This window comes from Jatropha curcas, chromosome 2, assembly GCF_041381405.1.
Source record: "Jatropha curcas cultivar XTBG-Jc1 chromosome 2, XTBG_Jcur_1.0, whole genome shotgun sequence".
NCBI classification, from domain to species: Eukaryota; Viridiplantae; Streptophyta; class Magnoliopsida; order Malpighiales; family Euphorbiaceae; genus Jatropha; species Jatropha curcas.
In genome coordinates, this window is record NC_143152.1 from 28,152,371 (window position 1) to 28,178,031 (window position 25,661).

General features: G+C 31.4%; 4 protein-coding genes across 5 annotated transcripts; 3 read left to right on the top strand and 1 right to left on the bottom strand.

Moving 5' to 3' along the window:
- The first annotated feature begins 1,874 nt into the window (after positions 1–1,874).
- LOC105649049 (Protein kinase superfamily protein) lies at positions 1,875–6,626 on the top strand. The gene is made up of 6 exons (XM_012235574.4): positions 1,875–2,493; positions 2,703–3,058; positions 3,166–3,301; positions 4,829–4,965; positions 5,079–5,202; positions 5,903–6,626. Exons 1-6 carry the CDS (start codon positions 2,442–2,444, stop codon positions 6,397–6,399), a joined length of 1,302 nt encoding a protein of 433 aa, XP_012090964.1. The 5' UTR covers positions 1,875–2,441; the 3' UTR covers positions 6,400–6,626.
- A 434-nt stretch (positions 6,627–7,060) lies between these two features.
- On the top strand, positions 7,061–8,088 carry LOC105649048 (uncharacterized). The gene is made up of 2 exons (XM_012235572.4): positions 7,061–7,481; positions 7,564–8,088. Exons 1-2 carry the CDS (start codon positions 7,424–7,426, stop codon positions 7,800–7,802), a joined length of 297 nt encoding a protein of 98 aa, XP_012090962.1. The 5' UTR covers positions 7,061–7,423; the 3' UTR covers positions 7,803–8,088.
- Positions 8,089–16,603: 8,515 nt separating this feature from the next.
- On the top strand, positions 16,604–18,709 carry LOC105649047 (protein LURP-one-related 5). Its single transcript, XM_012235571.4, has 2 exons — positions 16,604–17,177; positions 17,272–18,709. Exons 1-2 carry the CDS (start codon positions 16,896–16,898, stop codon positions 17,671–17,673), a joined length of 684 nt encoding a protein of 227 aa, XP_012090961.1. The 5' UTR covers positions 16,604–16,895; the 3' UTR covers positions 17,674–18,709.
- On the bottom strand, positions 18,296–25,324 carry PECT1 (phosphorylethanolamine cytidylyltransferase 1). 2 transcript variants are annotated; one of them, XM_020685253.3, is made up of 8 exons: positions 24,514–25,324; positions 24,239–24,426; positions 23,945–24,016; positions 22,316–22,383; positions 20,754–20,874; positions 19,640–19,705; positions 19,429–19,551; positions 18,296–18,766 (listed from the first exon to the last, which is right to left on the bottom strand). In XM_020685253.3, exons 1-8 carry the CDS (start codon positions 25,073–25,075, stop codon positions 18,695–18,697), a joined length of 1,272 nt encoding a protein of 423 aa, XP_020540912.1. In that variant the 5' UTR covers positions 25,076–25,324; the 3' UTR covers positions 18,296–18,694. The 2 variants fall into 2 exon arrangements, with proteins under 2 accessions (XP_020540912.1, XP_012090960.1); XM_012235570.4 differs by having other exon boundaries at positions 24,532–25,323.
- Positions 25,325–25,661: the final 337 nt, after the last annotated feature.

The following is a 25,661-nucleotide window of genomic DNA, read 5'->3' on the forward strand; positions in this document are numbered from 1 at the left end:
AATCAAAATATCTGAAATACCAAAAATAAACAACTAAAATTGTTCAAAAATCCCTTAAACTAATTTGTATATTAAAATTTTTGTATGGTTCTATTTTGTATTTATTTGTTTCATTATTTGTATAATGCTTATACTTTAAAAATGTGTAGGGGTAGGGCTAAAATTCACAATGCATGAGAACCACTCACTAAGTGATGTCCTTAGTAGTTGAAGCCATTTTCAAGGAATTCATTTCATTTCGAGCTTCACTTTTTCACTGGATTTGAATCGGTTCAATTGAGGCTCAACAGATGAACCGAGTGATTAATAAACTAAAATGAATCTCAAAATAAAAATTATAAGTTTAAGGTCGGATGGTTCCTAATATTAGCCTTTTTACCTTTAAAAAAATTAATTTGAAATTCAAAAAATAAAATCTTAAATTATTTATTAATTTACATCGAGTCAAATTAGTTAACCCTCAATTTCACGAATCAAATTATTTCCTGTTTCAGAAAATCATAAACTGCTTCAAAGCAAATCGTTTAATAAAATTAAAAAAAAAAATTCCAGATTGTCTTATTAAATATCATTTTATTTGTGAGCACAGTGTTTAATTAAATTGATAAGTGAATTTTCTTATATGTTTTATTGGTTAATACTATATATTGCATGGAAGCAACTTTGTGTTAGGATTTGAGTTGCTTCTTAAAACTATGTTTTCATAATTACTAAGTTCGTATGTTTTTTTCTCAATATCAGAAAAATAATTGTTCGAAATATAAAAACACATAATTATTATACGTAAATATTTATGATATAATTGCATGTTCAAACTCAATATTTTATAACTACCAATAAATTTTAGATAAGTATTAATCTTTAAGATTTTGTGGTTACAAATTCAAATTTCAAATGAAAATTTAATTAGAAAAAAAGTTTAAAACTTTGTTTTGAACCAATAACGCTTTTGACTTGTCCCCCTAAATACATAAAAGCATAGTCTAGTAGTAAATATATGTACAACAAGAGTCACCTGATAAAGAATCAGATTCAAATCTCCTCCTTAATACCGGAAAAAAAAGAGAAATTTATAATATTTCCTATAATAAATGAATTTTTCATATTTATAATAGATTTAAAAATATCCATTTGCTTTTATTTTTTAGACCCTACAATTCATTTGTAAAAGAATTTTTCATATTTTGAATGAAATTAACATAAAATTAAATTTATTTTTATTTCCTAAGGCAGTAATAAGCTTGCATGGCTAGGAAAATGAATATTTTTATCTTCTGATTATTTAAATTTATGAAATTCATTTAAAAATTTCATATTGTTTGATAAAATTTAATTCAGTTACATTTTAAATTTATAAAATCAAATTTTACGAATTTAATTTTTTATTTCTTTTCATATCAAATATAAAAAGTAAATTTATAAATGAATTTCACGCAACTATATCAAACTCATTTATTTTGTAAAAGTAGAAATACCTTAAATATTTTTTAATTCATGAAAAAAATAAAAAATATGTGCATTTTCACTTTTTAATTTATTTTATTTTATGAAAAGGTGTGGACTTCCACTTATATATATATATATATATCTATATAAAATAAAAAAAACCACTGTCTACCAAAAAAAAAAAAAAAAAAAAGAAGAGAAATATCATATCCTTTCACGCAAAAGTTACAGACACACAAATGCTAATAGGATACAATCAAGCATTATACTGAGCCGTTGCAAGAAGATAAGCCATTGAAAATGACCAACGAGTAGTTACCACTTACCACCGACTGTAAATTGTTCAGCTTTGATATAAAAATGTAAAACCAGTATCCATTGCAGAGAGTATATTGTCCTGACCAAACTGGTCCTACTAACCTTTCGAACGGCGAATGGGATTAAAGGAGATTTGCACAGACCTATCTTTCCCACCACTGTCCACTCTCCTTGTAAGAAAGACTGCGACAGCCAGTGATATGTAGAGAGAAAAAGGAAAAACCCAAGAAAAAAGATAGAAACTTTTTTTTTTTTTTTTTGAGATTGAAAGATAGGAACTTTTTTGGATCTGAATTTGTTTACTGTAATATTGGACACTCTCTATTTATATATATTTGGCTTCTGAACTGTCTCAGTTTGTAGAACTTGTTTAATAGAAAGAAAAATAATTGTTTTACTATTAAAAGACTCACTAGTCACTACAGAGTGTGTGAAGAGAGAGAGAGAGAGAGAGAGAGTATTAAGAAGAAAAATAAAAATAAGAAGAAAGAAGGGGTTTTGGAGTGGTAGAGAGACGAGGAAAAAAAAAAAAAAAAAACCACCTAAAAGAATGAGAGTCTGGGCTATCAGGTTCAGGATAGCCATACCAGTACCATTACTACCAGTATCACAGTCACTATTTCTGCTGCTGGTTCCATTAGGTTCCACATTCAGTCACTTTCATACCAACCAACAATATGGGCAACTGTGGCACTAGAGAAGAATCTGCTGTTGTCTCCAATGCTCAAGGTTTTTTTCTTTTTTAGTTTTTTTTCTCTCTGTTCAGATCTGGATGCTTTCCCCTAATTTCTATACCTAAAACTGACTCAAAAGTCATAAATTTCATACCTTCTTTGAATTTTGTGATATGGGTTTTTGGAAAGGGCTCAAATTGAATTGCTGGTTTGATTTAGATTGGAAAGATTTTAATTTGTAAGTGTGATTTTTTTTATGGGCAGTTCAACAACAGCTTCATCATATGCTATCTACTTCTTCTGTTGGAGTTAAAAATGGTGTCTCGGAGAAAAAGCACAGCCGGTCTATATCAGATCTGAGTGATCCCTCATCCACTCCTCGGAACTTTGAGGATTCAAGGAAAAATGCACTTCTTTATACTCATGTTATTGCCTTCACTTTATATGAACTGGAGACCATAACTAAAAGCTTTCGGTCTGATTACATTTTGGGCGAAGGTGGATTTGGCACTGTTTATAAAGGCTACATTGATGAGAATGTCAGGGTTGGCCTTAAATCTCTACCTGTTGCTGTTAAGGTTCTCAACAAGGAGGGTCTTCAAGGCCACCGTGAATGGCTTGTATGCACCTATTTCTTCTTGTTCTTGTTCTTCTTTTTCTCTTTCTCTGAAATTGCTTCAATGATAATTTTTTGTATTGAATTTGTGAATTGGGATAATGTTCACAGACAGAAGTCAACTTTTTGGGGCAGCTTAGACATCCTAATCTGGTCAAGTTGATTGGATATTGTTGCGAGGATGATCATAGATTACTTGTTTACGAGTTCATGTTTCGAGGAAGCCTTGAAAATCACCTCTTTCGAAGTATGCAATTTTTTGGCCGTTCATTTTTGCCTTTTGTTTCATGTCAATTGCTGTTCTAATTCTTTGATGCTACTTCCTTCTCTGTCGATATGTGCATTTATCGGTGGTATATAATATGACAAAATGTTAATATTGAATTTTTTCTTACCGCTTAAATTTGGTCTCTACATTAGTTTCATTTCTTTGATCTGTTGTGGCAATGATTAATAACTTTACTAAGGTCTCTGATCTGCTTTTGTAATGAACAAGCTATCTTCATTCTCTCACCATTGATGCCTTTCAATCTCTGAATCTCATAAAGATGATTACTTTCTTTTTCATGATATTATATATCTGCCACACTAATGATGTTCTTGGTTACCTTTTGTGCACTACTATGTATTGCAGCTGTCACCTAAATAGCCACACAAGTGCTTATTAATTGTATGTTGTCTTAGAGTAAAATGTTATGATCAATTCTAATTGGCCTCTATGTGTTAAGGTTGTCTAAAGCCTTGTAGTTTATGAACTCTTATTGATTTAAATTTATTTGGAGAATAGAATATAAATCATTTTATGCCACTAGATAGGCTACTGGCTAGTGTTTGCTCTTACCTTGGACCATCTCTCTTCCTTGTACAAGTTCTTTTGGCATCTTGCATGCATTATGTTTCTTTCTTCTTTTTGTAGCTTCTCTTTTAGCAACCTATCAGAGATTTAGATTTGCCAAAGTCATCTTACTCTTATCTTCTTGATCACACTCTATTCCTATTCCTACAAAAATATCTCGCCTCTTCTACGATGAAGTTGAATAAAAAAAGAGTCCTACTTGTCATAGCAATTAATATGAGAGGTGACCTTCCCATGATAATGTAGTCATTTTCTGCCTGCTAATATCAATTATTTTTCTTAAAACCAGAAATTATAAGATCAATATCTGAAAATGGGTAATGAACAAATTATACTAATAAAAAGGAAGCCATGGTAGATCACCAGAGCCAAAAGGCTCACTTGGACATTTAACGCATGATTATAGGTTGAACCTTTTGTTCTTTATGTGGATAAGGAGCACTCTATGGGCATCTTTGTTTCATATTTATTCACAAAATTTAAGAACTCTTACTATGCTCTATATGCTTGAAGTGGATTATTTGTTTACTATGCTCTCCTAATGATTACGTTATCAAGGGTTGCATGTGGCCTAATTCTTGTCTCAAAATATTCTGACTTGGATTTAGCAGGAGAAGCATTAGTGGCAACAATAATACATGTACCCATGCCTATTGCATAGGAAGATGAATGATTCTTTGAAAACCATCAACAAAATGATTAAAGGATTGTGCTTGCTGATGAAATGATGCTACCAATGACAAATTTACATGGTCTATCCAATTTTGATGATCTGTCAGGAATAGTGATGCCCACCAAAGTTTATTCTTTATTTCTAATGGAAAAAGTTATCCATGTTTGTAATGTCATATGTAGTATCTCTAATGTTTAATGTCTTTTTTTATCTTGAACTGATATGGTTTTTCCTGAGGTTTTCAGAAGCAACTGTTCCATTATCTTGGGGCACAAGAATGATGATTGCTCTTGGAGCTGCCAAAGGGCTTGCTTTCCTTCATAATGCTGAAAGACCAGTTATATATCGGGACTTCAAAACCTCTAATATATTATTGGATTCTGTAAGTGGTATTTCTTTTGATTTTGTTAAATGAGAATTTGCTCTTGTGTTTTCTTGGTAAATCAATAGTCCTTTCCTTTACTGATATTGACATAGTTCCCCTTGTATCCATAGGATTATACAGCCAAGCTATCTGATTTTGGGCTTGCAAAAGCTGGACCACAAGGTGATGAGACTCACGTGTCAACTCGAGTAATGGGCACCTATGGTTATGCGGCCCCTGAGTATGTGATGACTGGTAAGCACCCCAGCCTTCCTGATATTCTTAGTTTATCAGTCTGATCCATACTATCTTTGTAGGTAGGTAAAATTTCCATCAAAGGCTTAACTAATTGGATATTTTACATTTAGATGGAGAAATGACGTTTGTTCTGAGAGCTACTGGATAACAATGTGATAAGGAATTGGGTGCATGTGTTGTGTGTCATTAATATCAGTCCAGTTGAAAAGTTAGTGGTTTCTTCCTTCATTGTCTGAAACCTGTGGTTGAATAGAAAGTAACCAAGAACATAATCCATTATCAACCATGCAACAATGTACTGTGGCTTAGTTTATTGACAAATCTTGGTGCTTGGCCCTGCAAAACATTTGGTGCTTACTGACAATCCCTGATAATGATGCAAATAATAGCAAATTTTATGCATATAATAGAGTATAAAATGATAATATGAAAAAAGAGAGGGGGGGGGGGGGGGGGGGAGGATCTACATGAGGGAGAAGGGGAGAACTAGAATGTCTGCACTAAATAATGTTTAGAAGTAAAAAGCCAACCATCTGCTTCTTATCTTGTTTATGGCTTCATTTTATGAGGATATAATGATGTCATTGTTAGCTAAGGGCCTAGTTTTCATGTTTATGATACTGCATGAGTGAACAATGGTGTCTGCACGCATATGTGCATGTTAGTTCACTGTAACGGCATCTTGCATTATTTGCAGGTCACCTTACTGCAAGAAGTGATGTGTACAGCTTTGGAGTTGTGCTTCTAGAGCTACTAACCGGAAGGAAATCTGTTGACAAGACGAGGCCCAGCAAGGAGCAGAGCTTGGTAGATTGGGCCCGTCCAAAGTTGAATGATAAGAGAAAGATGCTGCAAATTCTTGACCCTAGATTGGAGAGCCAGTACTCTGTAAGGGCTGCACAGAAAGCCTGCAGCTTGGCATACTATTGTTTAAGCCAGAACCCCAAGGCCAGGCCCTTGATGAGTGATGTAGTTGAAACTCTGGAACCTCTACAATGCAGTAATGATGGTTCTTCTGAAGTATCACCATTGGCACCAACCCTAATGGGAGGTGCTGGTGCATTTGCAATGGGTGGGGTTCCTGATTATCGCATGCGCCGTAGATTTTCCAACAATGTCGGCCCTGGTTCAAGTTGCCGGTCACCTAATCCAAATTGCTCCCCAGGTGCTCCTGCTGCATGCAGGGTTAGATGAGCAATGTCACCACTATGTAATTTGGTGTGCTTTTTCACCCTCCAAAATGTCTATGGAATGACAAATCCTGATTGTTAAACCTCGAGTGCTTTTGCTTCTTGGTACTTCCTGTACATTCTGTCATCTTGATCCCTCAACCAGTTGTTAATTGTTGCTGTCTGACTTTGTGCTTGTATTACTTTTCTAGTGAAGTTTTTTCCAGCAATGAAAATTGCCATATGAAACTAGCTTTTCTTGTCCAAAAAGTTAAAAGGACGAAAGTTACTGAAAGAAAGGAGAAATAGAAACATTTTTTTCCCTTTCCCAGGAGGTGTCACACATTCTATCTGCTTATTACTTCTCATTCTCAATAGTGAATACAAACAAACAAAGGCATGTAGGTGGCAATATTCTTTCTTGGTGCTCATTAAAGAATATTATACATTGGTGGACGTAATTTTTTTACTGATTATGCCTAATTCTGCATTCTTGAAGCAAGCTTTTGAATGATTCTTTGTTTTTTGCTTAACTTTTTATCTTCTATTTAATTAAGCTTAACCAATTCGAATTTGCATTCTCATAATTTTCATCTACTTAATTAGGCTTCGATTAGGTTCGATTTACAGTCTCTTAACCTGATTTCTACTGGCTTGAATTTGCAATCTCAAATCCTTTATTCTCTCTCTTTTTTTTTATTTTTTATTTTTTATTTGAACTTCTCATCAAGATTCACTATACACACGACTAGCTCAAGATCAATATAAATAAAATTTCCGACCGATCAAAGATAGGTTTTCAGAACTAATATACCGGTTATTATCAAAATTCATTTGGTTGCATATCATTGGAGCATCCTAAGCGTTCTGTCTCCATCGCTAGCCTGGCTTCGCATGATTCCGAAACAGCAAAAAATATCCATATTTATACATTCACTCCTCTGCTCTGCACCACAACTTTTTATTCCCTCCTCGACTCTTTCTTTCTCTGTGTCTTGTCTTCCTGTCCGTGTCTATTGTGTCTGTACAGTTTCAGTATCAATCATACCATGAAAGTACTATTACTTCTACTTCTACTAATTCTTCAGCTAATCGATACCGCTTCAGGTAATTTAAATTTCTAAGCAGAAACACCAAACTTTTCTATTCATTATTTTACTTCTTTTGATATATGCATGATCTTGAGCAGGGGAATTCCATTTCCGGCCGGCGGAGCCGACGGAGTACCGGTTAATTAATACGACGGAGCTAAGAAGAAGGTTAGCAGAACCTTACCAGCTTTGTTTAGTGTGCAAGTGCTGTGCCGGCGCCACCACCTGTGCCACCATGTCTTGCTGCTTTGGTATCGACTGTCAGCTTCCTAATAAGCCATATGGGGTTTGTGCTTTTGTACCTAAAACTTGTAATTGTACCTCTTGTGCTGCTTAGTGCTTAATTTTTCATTTCAAAACTGCTTGTAACTCAATTACTTTGATCCTCTGCCCATTTTACACGATATATATATATATATATATATATATATATATATGTACAAAAGATTGTAAGTGGTGCTTTTATTTTAAGAATTAAGGAAGATATTACAAAATTTTGTGAATTAGAGGATCTTTCTTTGCTGTTTTGGGTGAGTTGATGCCATCTTTTAGGGTTTGTGGTTATTAACTTTTGTGTTTCGATTCAATTGATTTGATGAATTTGAATGTCATGTTGTTGAATATCTTAGAGCTTTAAATGAGTTTAAGTAGCTCATAGCTTGTGAGTGTGATTAATTAATAGAATTCAAACTCGGTAAAGCTCCGGTGGTTAAATTTGCTTAAAATCAAAAGAATTTATCGTATCTCACACTAATTATGCATGTTTGCAAGAAATAACATATTTAGAGAGAATTTTATAAACCCGATTTTTGGTAATTAAACATGCAATAAGCTATATTTGTTTCAAAAAATAATTTATCTTTGCAAATGATTTTTCAAAAAAATTTAAAAAATATTTATAAATAGATTATTTTCTAAAGACAAATGAGAGTGTAGAATATAAAACAATTAGTTCAATTCATGATTTATGAAAACAAAAGTTTTCATTTGCTTACTTCATAAAGGATTGATTGCCATTCTCTGTTAGTGGGTTAGTTTTGTAGGTGATGTACTCCACAAATAAATTATAATATAAAAACTTTTTTTTAGACGTGCAATGCAACAATTGGTTGGTCCTCAATTTGCCACACGTGCACTTAATCATATCAAATTTTGATTTCTCTATTTCATGGTCCCACTCTTCTTGTTCTTTTCATTTCCATTGGACTTCAACTAAAGAAGATTTCTTGGCTTTAGCTCACACTAATGAAAGGTATCGTTATTATCTTGAATGTCATCTCGCTTTTACTTTATCAATAATATCTTGTCATTTCAAGATAATTAAAAAAATATTAGAAAACATCAATTTTTTAAAAATAAATAATAAAATCTTCATATTTAATTTTATTATAAAATCAATACTAATTTTATCTCATATTAAAGCATCGTAGAGTAGTACTTCCATTTCATTTTTTCATGTCTTGATTTATTGAAAAATTTGTACTTATATGTGTAGTCAAAATTTTAATTTCACTGCAATTAAATTAATGATAAAAAGCGAAAAATATATATAAATTTAAAAATAAATTACACAAATAAATATGGATAAAATGTAAAAGAAATTATTAATACACTTTTAAAATTCTAGACGAACACTTAAAAATACTAATTTGTTGCTATTAAAGTGGAATAAAAAGAATACTAATAATTATATTTATATTATTTAAATGAATATATGTAAATTCATGGCTTAAATCAGATTTAAATGTAAGTTTTAACAAATCTAACTAAGCATCAGTAAAGCGGACGTCAAGAAAAGTGGCACTATCAAAAAATTAAAACTTCAAACTCGAGAAAAATGTCCTCAACATTGAGGAACATATAGTAGAACCTTCATATGATTCATTAAGATTGAGTTTAGACCAAAAAAGTTTTCTTGTTCTCACTATTTTTTATTAGCACGATTTGTTAATTTCATTTTTTTTTTTAGAATTAATTCGAGAAGAATTTGTAAATTGATAAAACCCTTTCACACATAAAAAGTAATGAGCAAATAATAAGTGTTTATATTATTTTAGCAAATAGCTAATAATAACTAATTTAAGTTTAGGTTAAGTAGAATTTAAAAAAAAAAAAAAAAAGGTTACGTAGAAGTTTCCTATACGGTGTTCTGAATACCTATTCAATGGTGGTTAAGATTGGATCCAAGGTTTGGGGAACTCAGTTTGTATCCGGCCCAACAATTTTTTTTATTATTTAAAATAAATGTTTGCATTAAATACAGTACACACTTTTTTTAATTAAATTAATCTAATATAGTTTAAAAAATTACTTGATAAATTTATGAGAAATTCCATAAATGAATAAGTGAAAATTTTTAATATGCCCAAAAATAAACTAATTTTAACATGTGAAAAATAAAAATAATTTACATTTAAAAGTGGTCTCCAAAAAACAGAAGATTAATAAAATGAACACTAAAAATTTCCTCAAGCACTGAATTTTGCCAAGTTTGGTTCCTCAAATTCTTAATTTTTCGATTCATGTAAGAAATAAAAACTTGCATTTCCCCAAGGAGAAGAAGAAATTGTCTAAACTTCAAATAATTTTATTGCGTAAATTGACTATATTACCTTTAATTTAATATTAATTTTCTAAGAAAATAATTAAATCGAAACAATAATTAAATATTTATCTCTTATTGAAACCACAAATGTGACAAGTATTATAGAACGGATGTAGTATATCAACTTCGTCATCTACCCCACAGAAAGAAAGTCATTAACTGTCATTTCTTATCGTTAATTAAGCTTTTAAATGCTCATGCATAAAATTAGGTAAGGTTTATGAAGTAGATTAATTAAGTAGTAGCTGGTTTCTGTCCACTAGGATTTCCACCACCATTATTATAACTAGCTGCCATTTATTTATTAAAATATTTATTTATAATATTATTCCAATCCTAAATTCACACGCTTGCCAAATTTTGGTATCATGATAAACAGGAGATAACCTCACCTGTCTTTAAAAGAAGCCCAAAAGGGGGACCTTGGAATTCTGGTTGCTATTGCTTTTGTTTACAGTGATGATACAATTGTTCACATATCTCTTAATTCTTAATTAGGCACTAAAAATCAGATAATTAATGTTTGTTTAACTAATTATTTTTAGATCATTCTCTTTTTTTGTTTTAATTAATTTCTTTTCCTAAAAGCAATTCGATTATATAATTTCAGATAATTTTCTTTAAATTTTCACTTTTTCACTTAGAATTCAAATTCAAAATGATAATGCATAACTTTTAAAAAATATAATACAAACTTTAGTTGAAGAATGAAAGTGGGTACAAAAATTATTATATTTATTTATATAATAATGATGATTATTGTCATCCATAAATACCTATTTGTTTATATATTTTCTTTTTCACTTAACAAAAATTTGAAAAATAATTTTCTCATTTGGAAGAGGGTAGTCATTTTTTATTTTGTTAGGAAATGATAATTTTTTTTTTTAAAGAAAACAAAATTATATTCATTATTTTTTTTTAAATGTCAAACTATATGAAAATTATTTTTGTAAATACAAAAAAGTAAAGATTAACGTATTATTATATTGCCAATTGACACACTAAATTGTAATTAATTGAACGCACTTAATTAAAATAGTAATAATGTAACTTTCAGAAAATAGTAATAGTGTAATTATAGTTGACATTAATCAACCACCACCGAAATGCACGATTACGTGGTAATTAACGTTGTTGGTATGAGCCATCATCATGGATTAATTACTAATTAGGTAGCGTTCGTTTTGTACAGCGCTTTGATTCCAAAACAGAAAACGACACCAAAAGCCAAAGGCGCTCCTCTATAACGGTATGTCACATCCGCAGCATCACAATGAATACTTTTCATTTTTCATTTCATAATTAATTTTTCTTTTCAAAAAAAAATTAACAATTAATTATATAAAATGCAAATTTTCATTTTCTCATAATTAATTATTGCATGTATTGATGGATTTGTTTGAATTTAAACATGATGGTTGACATAACGATATACTGAGATTCAATATTTATGAAGATTTTGATAAATAATGTATTTTATCTATATTTTATGTGTCATATTTTAAAATAAAAAGAATAATGGCTCAATTTATAAATTCATCTTCTATCGTTTTCACAAAATATATTGTTAAACGATAAAAATTTTGATGAGGGATATTTTCATAGCCACATTAATTTACATAGAAGCTTGAATGGTTTGAATAGTTTCAATGAAAATAAAGTAATAACAAATAATGATAAAATAGTTGTTTTCTAAGAACTCATGTTTGTAAATTGTAGGGGTGTGCAATCTCCCAACCGAATCGATAAAATTGAAATTAATAATATTTTACTAAAAAAATTAAAATAAGATTTATTCAATTCGGTTTAATTTTTATATAAATTCGGTTTAATTTTTAGATAAATTCAGCTTATTTTTTACAATTAAACTGAAAATTAAAAATTAAATTTTCATAAAATCATAAGGGAATTAAATCGATTAACTCAAATAATTAAAATAAAAAATTAAATTAGATCATTTAGGTTTGTGTTTTTGTTTCTAATCAATATATGCTCATTTCTACAAACGTTAGCTTGTGTTAGAATTTTATTATTATTATTTTTATGCCTTTTGAATGTGACACTATTCTCATTTTAGAGTGTGTAATTATTCCTTTTTATTAATATTTTTTCATAGATAAATTATCTAACTTTGTAAGATCACGCACTGAACTAAATTTACTTTACAAATTTGAATCACTCATCGTAAGTTAAGAGTTCAGAGTTAAAATATATATATATATATGTAACACATATAAATGTTAAGAGGCAACCTTCCAAGTCATTAATTGTAATAATTTTGATAAAAGTTGTATTTTTTTTTTGTACAATAAGAAAAAGGAATACAAATTACATCAAAATATTTCTGAGGTAGGAGACTCCACAAATATTATGAAGCAAAGACTGAGAATGCCCTGAGAAGGAGTATCAAAAACATGATTTCCGATAGCCAAAGTTGAACCATGATGCATTTCATCACAAGTAAAATCCCAATATTTTTCACAAACGGTATTATATATATATATATATATATATATATATATATTTTAGGGGAAAAGGGTATTACAATTTTGTTTGAACTTTTAATTAATAAGTGTAAAAATGGTTTAACATTAATGAATTATATAGTATGAAATTAAATTATAATAATTATATAGAATGAAACTAAATTATTTCAATTTTGATTATCTAAACCTTAAAGTTTCATAAAAGTCAACGAATTCACCTAACGTTAATGTTATATTTTGTCTGTCTTCGTGTTTGAAAGACCATCGATGAAATTATTGTACCAACTCAAATAGGAAATTCAACTTTTTTTTTTTTTTTTTTTTTGTTAAAAAAAAATTATTGTTGGTCTAATTAATCAATAGTTTTTTTTTTTTTTTTTTTTGAAAGAGTATTAATCAATAGTTAGTATAATAGGAACTTGACTTTGTTAAATCACATGGCAATTTTCTTATTGGATTCTGGATTTGACTCGATATCATATTATCGGACAGAAGTGAAAAGTAAAAGGCAATAACATTTGCTTTCTTTATTATTTACTCCCTCTGTTTTGTTAATTTAGAGAAATTAGAAAAAGTACAGAGATTAAAAAGATGGTTAAATCAAAATTTTTATTCAATTTTTGCCTTTAATAGTTCTTATTAGCCTTAAATACACGATTAATGGTGAGGAAACTAGCTCACTAACAGAGTCTTCCTATAAAATATTTATTAGTCAAAATTACGGCAAAAAATGGAGATAGGTGAGAGACTATTCGTTTGAATTTGAAAATTCAAGTATTCCAAAATAAAGTTTTTGTTTGAAAATTTGAGTTTGCCTCCGTTAATTAAAATGGTGGACATTTTATATAATATGCAAGAATTTTTTATAAAATTTTGAAGGTAAAATTTTAAGAATTACAAGAGTCTTTTCAATTTCTATAATATAGGTACGTATATTTCAATACAAATTGAAACTTTCATTGACACTAGTAAGAAAGAAACATGGTCTGTGAGATCATGAACTCACCTTCTTCATTGCCCCGTCCAAAAAGGAGGGCACCTAATTTGTTTGCTAAAACAAAAAATTGAGCTCATAATACAAATATTGTTCATGCTCATACCATAAGTTAGAGCAAACTTCTAAAGCACCGCATACAAATATAGCCTAATATAAATCGTACAGTTTATTCGTCAAAATAAAATTCGTGCGCATATTAATAAGGTGTATTCTCGACTTAAAGATAATTTTTAAAAAGTACAGTGCAATACTAGAGTGTGATTGTATTATGGAAACTTCTTTTCCAAAAAAATAATGATATTCATATTCACATGTATAAAGTGAGCACGCTTCTAAGAAACCGCGTACAAACATAGTATACAAAAGAATTTCATTTCAGTTTGTTTGATAAATATTAAATTTGTGTCCAAATTAAAAGTGTAGTATGAGTGTGTGTGTGTATATATATATATATATTTAAATTGAGATATAGTGTTAGGTTTATCAATAATGCTTAAGTCTGGTGCCCTATTTACTATTTCTCTATGATGATTTATAGGATTTAATTCAAATTGTTTAGCGTCTTCTGAGTCAGATTCGCTGTCATCAGAGTTGGTGTTTTCTTCTATAATGTTTATATTTCTAGAGGCTTCAGTAGTGTCAGGGGCTACATGTTGAGTAGTTACATGATCGATTACGAAAAAATGCTAGTCCTTGGACGGATAAGCATACTCAAATAGTTCAAAAGATAAAATCTTTAGTAAAAGCAATACCATATATATATATATATATATATATATATATAGGGTGCAACAATTGAAATGTGTGGCCTTCTTATGAAATTTCGCCATATACTTACTCTTGTTTGTCTCAGATCCGTAAAGTTGAGCATATTTCTACCAAACTGCTTATAAATATTACCTTGGCTCATACTTTGGAAATAGAAGATAATTTATTGCTTAATCCCTCTTTTATCTACCACTATACTCATTAACTAAGCCAAAAAAATGCATATAACATAGGTTATGCAAGGGCATTTTGGACTTTCTCTTTTAACATCCTTCCCAAAATTTCTATTTATAGTAGAATTCTCTACATAAAACAAACATGATAAATGAAATTTTTTTCTAAAGTAACAGAACAAAGTGAGTACATTATAAACAACACAACAATGACAGTCATCATCTTTGAATAAAATTGATGAAAATCTTCATAGTGGAGACAGCTCGAATTCGAAACCACTCACTCCTTACATCTTTTTACAGAATATACAAAGACCAATAAGAATACATTTGATTCACAATTTAATCACGTTCAATTATACGTTGTAAGTGAAACTTATAAAAAATGGCATGTTGCTCAAGTTCTCATTCTTGAAGGGAACTAGCTAAGAAAATTGCAAGTTGCAAGAGAAAAAACAGTCAAACTCTTGATCTTGGGTTGAGATTGGATGGATGCTTATCACCTACTCCTTTTTATCTTCTTCTATTTATTTAATTATTTCCTTTCCAAAACATGTCTGAATGTATGACACTTTCCTCCCTTAGGATGCTCATGTGCAAATTTTTTTTTTCACTTTTGATCATTCCAAAGAAAATGACCTAAATTTCTTATTATATATATATATATATATATATATATATATATATAAAGAAAATGACCTAAACACACACATATATAGAAATAGAAGGTGCTTGGTGTTATTTTTTTCATGAGGAATGTGATATATGCCTTTAATCCAAAACTCATTTTGTTAGTGCTTTGGTGACTCAAAACAATGGGCACTAACCCCAACTTGCTAATTAATAATTGATTAACAGCTTAAACCATTATTTTACCTTCACTAATCTTAATTAGTACTATATTCAATTTTTTTTTCCTTGGAATAGACTGTACTTCCATTGACTATATGTCATTTTCTTTGTGTTTTTTAAATGAAAATTAAAGAATTATGACCAAGTCTCTACTGTCATCTCCTGTAGCTAAAGAATTTTGTAGATAAAGACAGAAAACATAAGAACAAGAAAGACATTGGTTCCAACTAAAACCCACAGGCCACAGCTATAGCTAGGGTCTGCCCTCATTAGCTTAATTTGAAATTCTTTTCTTAGCAACAAGTTGGTCTATTTCAATTTTGTCAAATGAAAAAACCCCAAATTTTCCTTATCAAGACAAAAAATTATTGATCACATACAAGCTTTGTACAAAATTTTATTAGTGCTTCAAAATTCTTCAAGATTGCCTACTTAATTTAATTACACGAATCGTGATTCATGACATTGATTTAATTATATATATATATATATGTGTGGTTGATAATTAAAAATTTTGAATTAAAAATTTTTATATTTAATTATATGACATTGATTTTTAGAGTTTCACATTCTTGTACATGGAATCAAAACTTTGTAATTAGGGTTATGATTGATAAAAATAAGACTCGATGACTTTCTTTTTTTTTTTTTAATTTTTTAAACAAAGTCATAATGAAAATTTTCATCATTATACAAAATAATTACTACAATCATGATACATCAAACACATTGCAGCTTAGGCCCCAATTAAATACCATATAATTATTATGTCGAACTGTGGGTGGAAAAAAGAAAATGATGCTTCTTCTAAAAACCTAGACCAATGAACTTTACGGTGGCCCAAAAATAAAATAATTAATTTCAAATTGAAGGAGCCAACAACTACTTTACAAAGAGGCTGAGATTATCACCTCCCCCATTAACAAACTAATAGACTTTTCTTTTCTTTTTTTTTTTTTTTTAAATTTCCATTCATATCAATTTCCGTTGATAATAATTTTTATTTATTAATTTGTAATACTAAAAATTAATAAGTATCTATCGTAAACATTCTTATACAAAGCATATAATAGGAATATCCATTACTAGAATTATATTTTAATATAGCTTATATATAATAATCAACCATAAAGGATAAAACCCACTAATCTTAAATGCTTTAACAAACAAATGTAAGGTTAACATTAACCTAATTGAAACAGTGTTTATCTATATATGAATAGGATATAATTTATTCCACAATTGTAATAGAAAAGGAGAGGAAGAGGAAATAAGGTCAGCTTTAGTGGCACCACATAAATCAAAGACAAGGACCTACTGTATAAGTGCTTATGTTAGCCACTGACCTAGACATCCACCAAAGACAAACATTTCCCTGTTTTTTTAATTCTTTCCACCTTGCATTACGTTTATATATATTACCTCTTCTTGAATCTCTGATGTTATTATCGCCATTCACGAAAAATACTTTCTTGATACATATATTTTCTTGCATTTTCATTTCTTTCTTTGTTTTCTTCTTCCAATAGATCATTTTGAATCAACCATGTCGAAGATTTATCCAGGTGAAGATCATCATGTGGTGGTGAAAGAGTTTAAAGAAGATAACAAACAAAAACGATACCGAAGTACTGATAGTCCATGTACTCTTACAGTATGGAAGAGATCTAGCATGAGTTTTCAAGGAACTGATGGATTTACTGTTTTTGATACAAATGGAAAATTGGCTTTTAGGGTTGATAATTATTCAAGGAAGAATCGTTGTGTAGGAGGTGGTCTTGTTCTTATGGATGGAGTTGGCAATGCTTTGCTTACTTTGAAACCTCAGGTAGTTACATGTTTATTTCATTACTTATAATTCTTTCTTAATCTTTATGCATATATGAATCTTAACCATGAGTATCTACGTTCATGTATGGCAGATTCTGAGTATGCAATATCAGTGGAATGCGTACAGAGGAGAAGATGGGTACAGAAACAATCCAAAGACGAAACTATTCTCAATGAGAAGCACATCGCTGCTTTTTCAAACTGGGAAAGATGTAGCAGAGATCTTCATGGGAGGGATTACAAGACAAGGTCAGATTCCAGATTTTAGAATCGAGGGATCATTTAGAGCTCGAGATTGCAAAATCAAGAATACAGAAGGAGAGGTTGTAGCAAAAATGGCTAGAAAAAGAGTTCATACTACAATTTTGCTCAGTGATGATGTTTTTAGCCTCGTCGTACAACCTGATTTTGATACTCAGCTTGTTATGGCTTTTGTAATTATATTAGATCGTATTAGCAATAAGCCTTTTACACCTATTTTCTGTTCTTATTGATCATTGTACAAATATTACCCAGAGGTACATAGACAAAAACAAATTTCTCATTTTTGTCGTTAACTTGCAATTTGTTTTTGTATTCATGTTTAGTTGTTTACAGTTGCATCACATGGCCAATACAATATACATCGAGAAAAACAGCGTTTTATTTTGAAATTTTAATGTTTACATGTTCTAAAGTCTCAAAATAACCACACAGCATAAGAAAGCACTCTCAAGTTGTTTTGAACCAATCCAATCACAGCCACCAAAAAAAGCTGTCTGAAATGTCAAGCAAGTTGAACTTGGAGACTCGATTGTCAATTTGTCATGAAGCGTAAACATTGGATCGCTGATCCACTGGTAAAAGCAATTAAGCAAAGCATACTAATACCTTTATAATCATCTTTTTGGATAAGCGGGAAGAAGGATCATGTCATGTTCACACTCATCAAGCAGAAACTTCGTGTGTTGATAAAAGGTAACCATGCTTTACCAACCAATAACAATAATAAATTTAAAAAATAAAAAAAATACCAAAAAAAAAAAAAAAAAAAAAAAAACAAATGCAATTTGGAAAATGGCTCCAACATCAATCTCAAACAAGGAGAAGCCTGCACTTAGCACCTTGCTTTGTAGCTTGAGTTCAAATCTCACTATTAAATTCTCCATTATTTGTTCCACAGAAATAACATCATACTTGTAGAGATAATACAATGTAGAAATGCGTTTAACTGATGATTCTATTTCTAATAATGCCTACATGGGTTCCTAATAACCCCATGATATGATTCCTTAATTTTGATATTCAAATACCTTGGATTCAATTCCTAGCGTGATCTTACGGAAAAAAAAATGTAGAAATACAAATAAAATTGCCTAACAAGACTAACTCAGCAAACACATGTGCCCATAATGATCGGATTGAAACTACAAACCATAATCCCGTTCTGTTGCACGGAAAATTAGTACAAGTTATTCCGTCAACTCCTAAATAATAAAGCAGTCACCTATTCTTCATGTATGGGCCCGACTCAGCTCAATCACCAGAAATGTAAGTCTTGCCTTCGTAGTACCTTCTCTCACTTTCCGCCTTCTTCTCATTACGTTTCTGTGCAGGGAAGACAATTTCTTATTAGATTGAACCAGAAAAACAGCATGCATTTTAATAGCCGAATACGTAAGTTTACTGTTGAATTTTACAACTTCAATCTTATGGCACCCTGAACGTTAAGAATGGCCTATTGCACATTTGAACTTTTAAATTTTAGTAATGTTGTACACCTTTCTACACTAACAATGATAGTTTGTTTTTGGATTTTACATGCAAAATATAGTTTTGATGTGTAGTTAGCATAACTTTTGAAACAATAACTTTTATATTTTCCAACTACTTAATAAGTGTTTAATTAATTTAATTTTGCAAGTTAACTATTCAATAAAATGACTTTGCAAGTAAGTGTTTGATAGATATAATTTTATAACTTAAAAGTATCTGATGGATCCAGTTAAACTCAGATTGTCATAAGGTTAAATTAAGAAAGTTCAAGGATGAATTTATCTAATATTTTCCATTTTAATACAAGATCATCTTTATCCTCATAGCTCGAACCTAATTAATTAAAAGATCAAATTAACCAAGAAAATGCAAACCTCCTGTAAACATAGGTGCTTCAATTTCTATTAATTATTTTACTATTAATCATTTTATATTTGTTATAGGTGATATTAGTTTAACCACTATGTTGCACAAGGACAGAGTCTAGAGGAAACCTGGTAAGCTTCATGATTCGCTACAATCCTCCTAATTATCGTGGTAGTTGTAATATCCAATGGGCTTTCCAAAACTTTGAAGATACCCATACTGATTGGAACAGCATATGGATTGCATTTTTCCTGTAAGATTGAATGACATGTCAGTCAACAATTGGTTGATCATGTATATTCACCACAAAGTAGGAATAGCCAAGTATTTGTAATTTACCTCTGCGTAGTCGATGTTTTCAGCTACTGTTCCATGTACTACCAAAGAGATGTTAAAGGTTGTTATCTGCAGCCACAAAAAATTTCCAAGTAAAAGTTTTATCCGAAAATTTATGCATACTGCATATCCACCCAATCTTTAGTGCAAAATGAGTAAAGTTGACTTTTCTCAAATAGAGTAAATACAACCATCGAATACAATAACCACGACAAATGAAACAACAAAGTATAAGTTACCAGGGTTTTGCATCTCACACAATTAATTACAGCATAGTAAAAATTTGCTTCTGTCTTATTCACCTAGATGTAACAAATCAAAGCACTTCTAGGAGTTGTTTTGCAATCATCCACATAAGGTTATTACAGAGAAAGTATGTCGGTGTGATTCCACTTTAAAAATCATATGGTCGATTGTTGAAGTCCTAAGGCTGGAAAATACAAAAACATCGATCCAGACTTAATAGCGGCCAGAACAAGCTATAATGTTTGCGACAGTACTTTATATGGATCATTATCCCTTTTCAGCAGTTGGGGAAGGGTTGCTGGTTGAATATATCAAACAAATGGACTCCAGTCCTCACACCACCCTTCTGTTCCAAATCCATTTCCTTGGATTCAGCAAAAAAATGTTCCACATAAAAGAAAACTTAGCGCAATCATGTGACTATCTCTCTAATGATACCCATATCACAATATAATTTGATGCTGTTCTTGCAACTGTTGGTTAGAAAGCACCAGCCTCTTCAATGGTGTGATTAAGATCAATTTTTTGCTTTTAAGGTGCATTTTTTATGATGTTTTGGCCATAAAATTCCAAAAAACTCAAAACAGTTTCAAACTGCTTTTTGCAAAAGCATGTAACAAGGTGCAAGATTCTTCCAAAGAGCATAGTAAAAAGCAGCACTAAATAGACCCATAAAATTCCATATAAGAAATAATCTAATATGGTAAGCCAGTTAGTTTAGCTGTTGACATCTCTTATCAATTAGTACAATGACCTAGGACCAAATCCTGCTCACACGTCTTTTTTCCAAGTGTAAATGGGGAATGGAACACCACTACAAAAAGAAAACACTAGAATACTAGAGGCAATGATAAATTAGCAGCATACTAACCATGTCTTTAGAAACTTCCCATGGAGCACCAATTATCACCTCATCCACATATCGACAAGCCAAAACACTCAAACTTCTTTCATGAAGATTCATAATAGGGCGATGAGCTCCTCTTTTAGCACTGCAAAACCAGTTTAGCAACAGAAATTTAGAAATTACTTGAACTTCTACTTAGTGTACTAGCTTTGGAGGGTTTCCACAAAAGATGTCAACATTGTCTACTATCAAATTATTAATAATACTATTCATGCTTCACATGAAAATAAATAAAAATAGGAGACAGAACTTAAAATATGCAATCCATTGAGCATGAGGTCATCCAAAGCTTTTTTTATCATAGACTCACTGTTTACACCTATGATCTAAGGAACGATATGGTTTTGGTAGAGAATTTATTAATGGGAATAGGAGTTTATATCCTCAAAAGAATTTTAACAACCTTGAGGCTTACTGTTCGACTGCACATAACTCAGCAAGCATATCGAAATCAAGTTTTCTCAAGAAAGCCCCAACTCAACAGTAGGGAACAGGCTTCAACACAAACAAAATGTAACGAATCTTAATTCATAAGAGAGATTTCACCTTGAGGCTTGATCTCAAAAAAAGTCAAATAAAGCTTTACTAGAGATAGGAAGCAAAGAATCCAGTGAAGATAGAGAAAACTTGTGCAGAAAAATCAAACTTGTAAGTTGGAGGACAAAAGTCAGCTTGCCAAAAAGATGATCACATCTTTTACTGCCATTGGATCTGATTGCAACATACTAGTAATATTTGCAGTTAAAAAGAAATATAAAACAATAGTGGTTACAAAATAAGAATGCAATGGGACAGGGCTGGATAGGTTTTGCAACTCGTCCTCGCCCCATTAAGAATCAATGTAGATGAGAATCCAAGTTACTTTTTTTATATGAATTTATATTATTAAAAAGCCACATTTTTACATATTGTTATGAAATATATATGCAGATGTATCAAATTTTGAATGATTCTTGTGTATATTAAGAATGAAAATAATATCATTGTGTAATAATTAATATAATTTTAAAGATTACAAAGTTTTTGAAAAGAAGTCAAAATTATAATATAAAAGCAAATTCTTTAGGTTGAGAGAAAAATGGGGAACAAAGGGACAACCTAAACCAATCTGCACCCTGCTACATTGTTAAGTTGGCAGGGGCAATGACCATGTCCCTTGCAAAATTGAAGCATAATGCAGCGGGAGGGACATGCACACAAAATCAAATTGAGAGGCTCAATTATCCAAGAAGTGCATATAAACTCATGCCTAGAATAACACTGTTTACACTTTTCACCATCTTCTCAACCCCAATGATTGACATTCCTTGTATAATGGTGACAAGATTCCCCAAAGCCTACACTATAGTTATTTATGCAACATCCCAATCTTGACCTACCAAGTAGATGAAAGAATAAACCAACTTATAGTCAACTTCTAGTGTGTGAATTACAATGAAAGTGAACAATGTAGATTTCAAGAAAGCACACACTTGCTCAAGTAGGGAAACTGGAGTTAAAAAGATAAGACGATAGGAATAGAATACCTGACAGTCTGATCATTGTGTATTCCAACAAGAAGGAAATCTCCAAGCCCTCGAGCAACCCTCAGGATCTGAACAACAAACAAACGGTTATAACACACAGAGGTCCACACAAACTGCTTCAACTCTACAAAGCCTTAATTATAAATCAATTGCAATATCCGGTACCAGAAATAAAAAATTTTCCTCCCTGTTTATAACCACGTCTTTTCAAGTCTTCCTCTTTTGTTATTGCTTTCTAGGGTTCCTTTTCATTAAATACAGTTTTTAATAAGCCTGTTAGAAGTTAGAAATGTATTCAGATTTTCTGTCACTCATGTTATTTGCATGTTTTGAGTTTACTTGATCCAACCACAGCCTAGAAGTTGACCTTCCCACTTTTCATCTTCAGTGGGTGTCGCTTCTCATTCATACTTGATTCCATGCTTTCATATGTCATTCAGCTATCAAGACATCCTGGCCTTGCTAAAAACACCATTGAACATATCATTCCTCCATCACTCAACAATGTACTCCACTGATAAGAACTTGCCTTGTCATAATCTTAAATGCTTTTCTCCTAAATCCATGGATACTGCTAGATCACATTCAGGTGCACATTCCCATTGCATTTAACTTTTTTAACTGTTCATGCAAGATTGTTATCAACATCACCCTTCTTTTTGAATTACTAGTCTTATATATAAATGCTGATCATTGGATGTATCTGTTACGGTCCTTTTTGCTACTCCATCCTTCACTATGGCGATTACCTTGCATCCATACACTTGTTTTAGTTCTACTTCTATCTAATCCATAAATTCGGTCCAAAGTATCCCTTCATAAGTCTAAGTAGAAATCCTCCCCTAGTATTATTTCAATTGCAGAACCTATGACTGATCAGGTGCCAGAAATACATGGAACCTCACGTAAAATAAGTCTCACCAATTTACAAACAGTCCACCGCAATGATGGTAAGGAAAACAGGAGGGCCCTATTGCTAGTCTGGTGCAACTAGGTAGTCAATCATCTCTCTCCTCCCATGTTTCTAATACTAGTAATATCATCACGGTGCACAGATGCACATATTACCTCTATCTTCAGCAAAAACAAATAGATAAAAGACACATTTACTTCACAAAATTTAGAGAGAATAACAAACAGAAGATGTTGAAGAGATAGAAGGGGGGCTGGGGTGTATGTAAGTGCAAAAAGGATAAATAACAGTAATAGGAATCAGAGGTAGCTAAATACACCAAATAGACTAAAGACAACAAGGAGTAATGACAATTTAGTTACAACATACTAAACCAAAGTTGAACCAACCTAAAAACTTGGGAATTGAGAGTAACCAGAAATAATTTATTTTTAAACTTTAAAAAACTAAAAATAAAATAAAAATAACATGTTACTTAAGCATCTAGCCACCAATTCCTACAGTTTCTATCATGGAATATTTTCACAGCATAAAGAAGCTTAGTCTTCCAATAGATGAAGAAAGAAAATGCAAATCGTTCTTGTCAGACACATGGACAGTCATTAGTGTGCAGCAAAACTAAAAAAAAACAAATGTCAATCCTAGCTGGCACCAAAAACAGGGGACTGCATTTGAATGAGAGGAAAAAAAAAAGGGAGCCAATCCAGACAATATACCTCAACGTGTCCAGCATGGAAAAGATCAAAAGCACCATCAATATAAATTATGCGAGCATCCGGACCTGGGCCCTGCAAACACAGGTGTAAAAGCTCCATTGAGAACTGACAAGGTAAACAATGTTTGCCAAAACAGATTCATTTATAAAAGTGAAAACCCACAGTGAGGTCCAACTAGATATCACTTTGTGTTGTGTAATTTAGTGCAGCAACAGCCAGTACAGTATAATAATCAAATAAACACGCTAAATAGCAATAAAATTTTATGAAAAAAATTTTGCAAATAGAGCTTACCTTGCCGTTGGAGAATTGAACAATTCTTCGGGAAGTGGGAAGAAAATGAGAAACCCGAGTTCCAGTTCCAGTTGCAGATCCACCATCTTCCACTTTCTGACCATGGCCATGACTAAACTGTCTTTGCAAAGATGAATGATTGTGACTCTCACTAATTGATCTCTCTCGCGTACAAAGTAGCATACGACCTATTAATTTCATATAATTAATACAATAATTCCTCAATTATACCATTCAAATTAGTCATACAACCTCTCAAAAGAAACCAAACCAACCAATAAAAACAACAATACCAACGATGTCGGTGCTTGAAACTCCTTCAGTGCGCTTAATCTGCTTGTAGCGACCTGCCTTCTTAGCAAGCGCATAGGCATCAGTTCCATCAGGAAGAACACAAGGATCATCTCCATGGATTATATAATCAATATTATATTCTTCGAATAGCTTCTTCATGAACTCTTCCGTTATTGCATACGGCGCATCTGGAATAACCTCATGCACCCACTTAATGGCGTTAACCATAATCATCCTCTCATGTATAGGAGTCACAGGCGGGCCTTTATTCGCTATGATTTCAGCGTCGCTTACTACGCCGACCACCAACTCATCGCCCAAAGCACGCGCCTGCCGAAGAGCGTTACAGTGACCGTAGTGCATCATGTCAAAACAACCGTCCATGTAAACGCGTATCTTCTTCTTCTTCTTCCTCATCCTTCTCCACGGATTCAATTCTCCGGTTCTCAAATATAAACCTAATAGAGAAACTCCGACCGCCACCACCAGCCACGTCGCCATCTTTGCCTTTTCCGATTGTCCGCCGATAGCGTCGGAAGCCATTGCGTAGGAGATTTTTAAATTGCTATGAAAATTGGAATTTGCAAATGCGGCTTTATATTCTGTCTAATGGCTACTGCATCTTCTTTTGGACAATTCACACTCAACCCAACAGATTTGTCTTGCCCTCCACACCTGTCGCCCTCTATAGCCTTCCTTTTTGTGTTTCTTTTCTTTTCGAGAGGCGGTCTAGGGCTTCCTTCACGAATACTTGTGATTCTAACTCGTATCCCCTCTCTCTTTCATATGTCAGTATCTGAAGATTTGATTTTTCGAATTTGGAATTGTTTTTTAAACTTGTTAAATTATTTTATAGTATAATTTAAGAAGTGTATATTGGATTAATAATCTATTAAATTTTAAATGATTAGACTCAATTTAGGGTTGTTTAGTGTATTAAAATTCAGTGGCATTCAATTTCGACTTTTATAAAATTTATAAAAATAATTATGATCTTTTAAAAGTCTATATAAATCTAATGATAGTCAAAAAAATTACTGATTTGAATTAATCTTATAAAATTATTGATTTCGTTGGATTTTAGAGTTATAGGTATAAATAGAAAAATCATTCATAAATCTATCCTAAA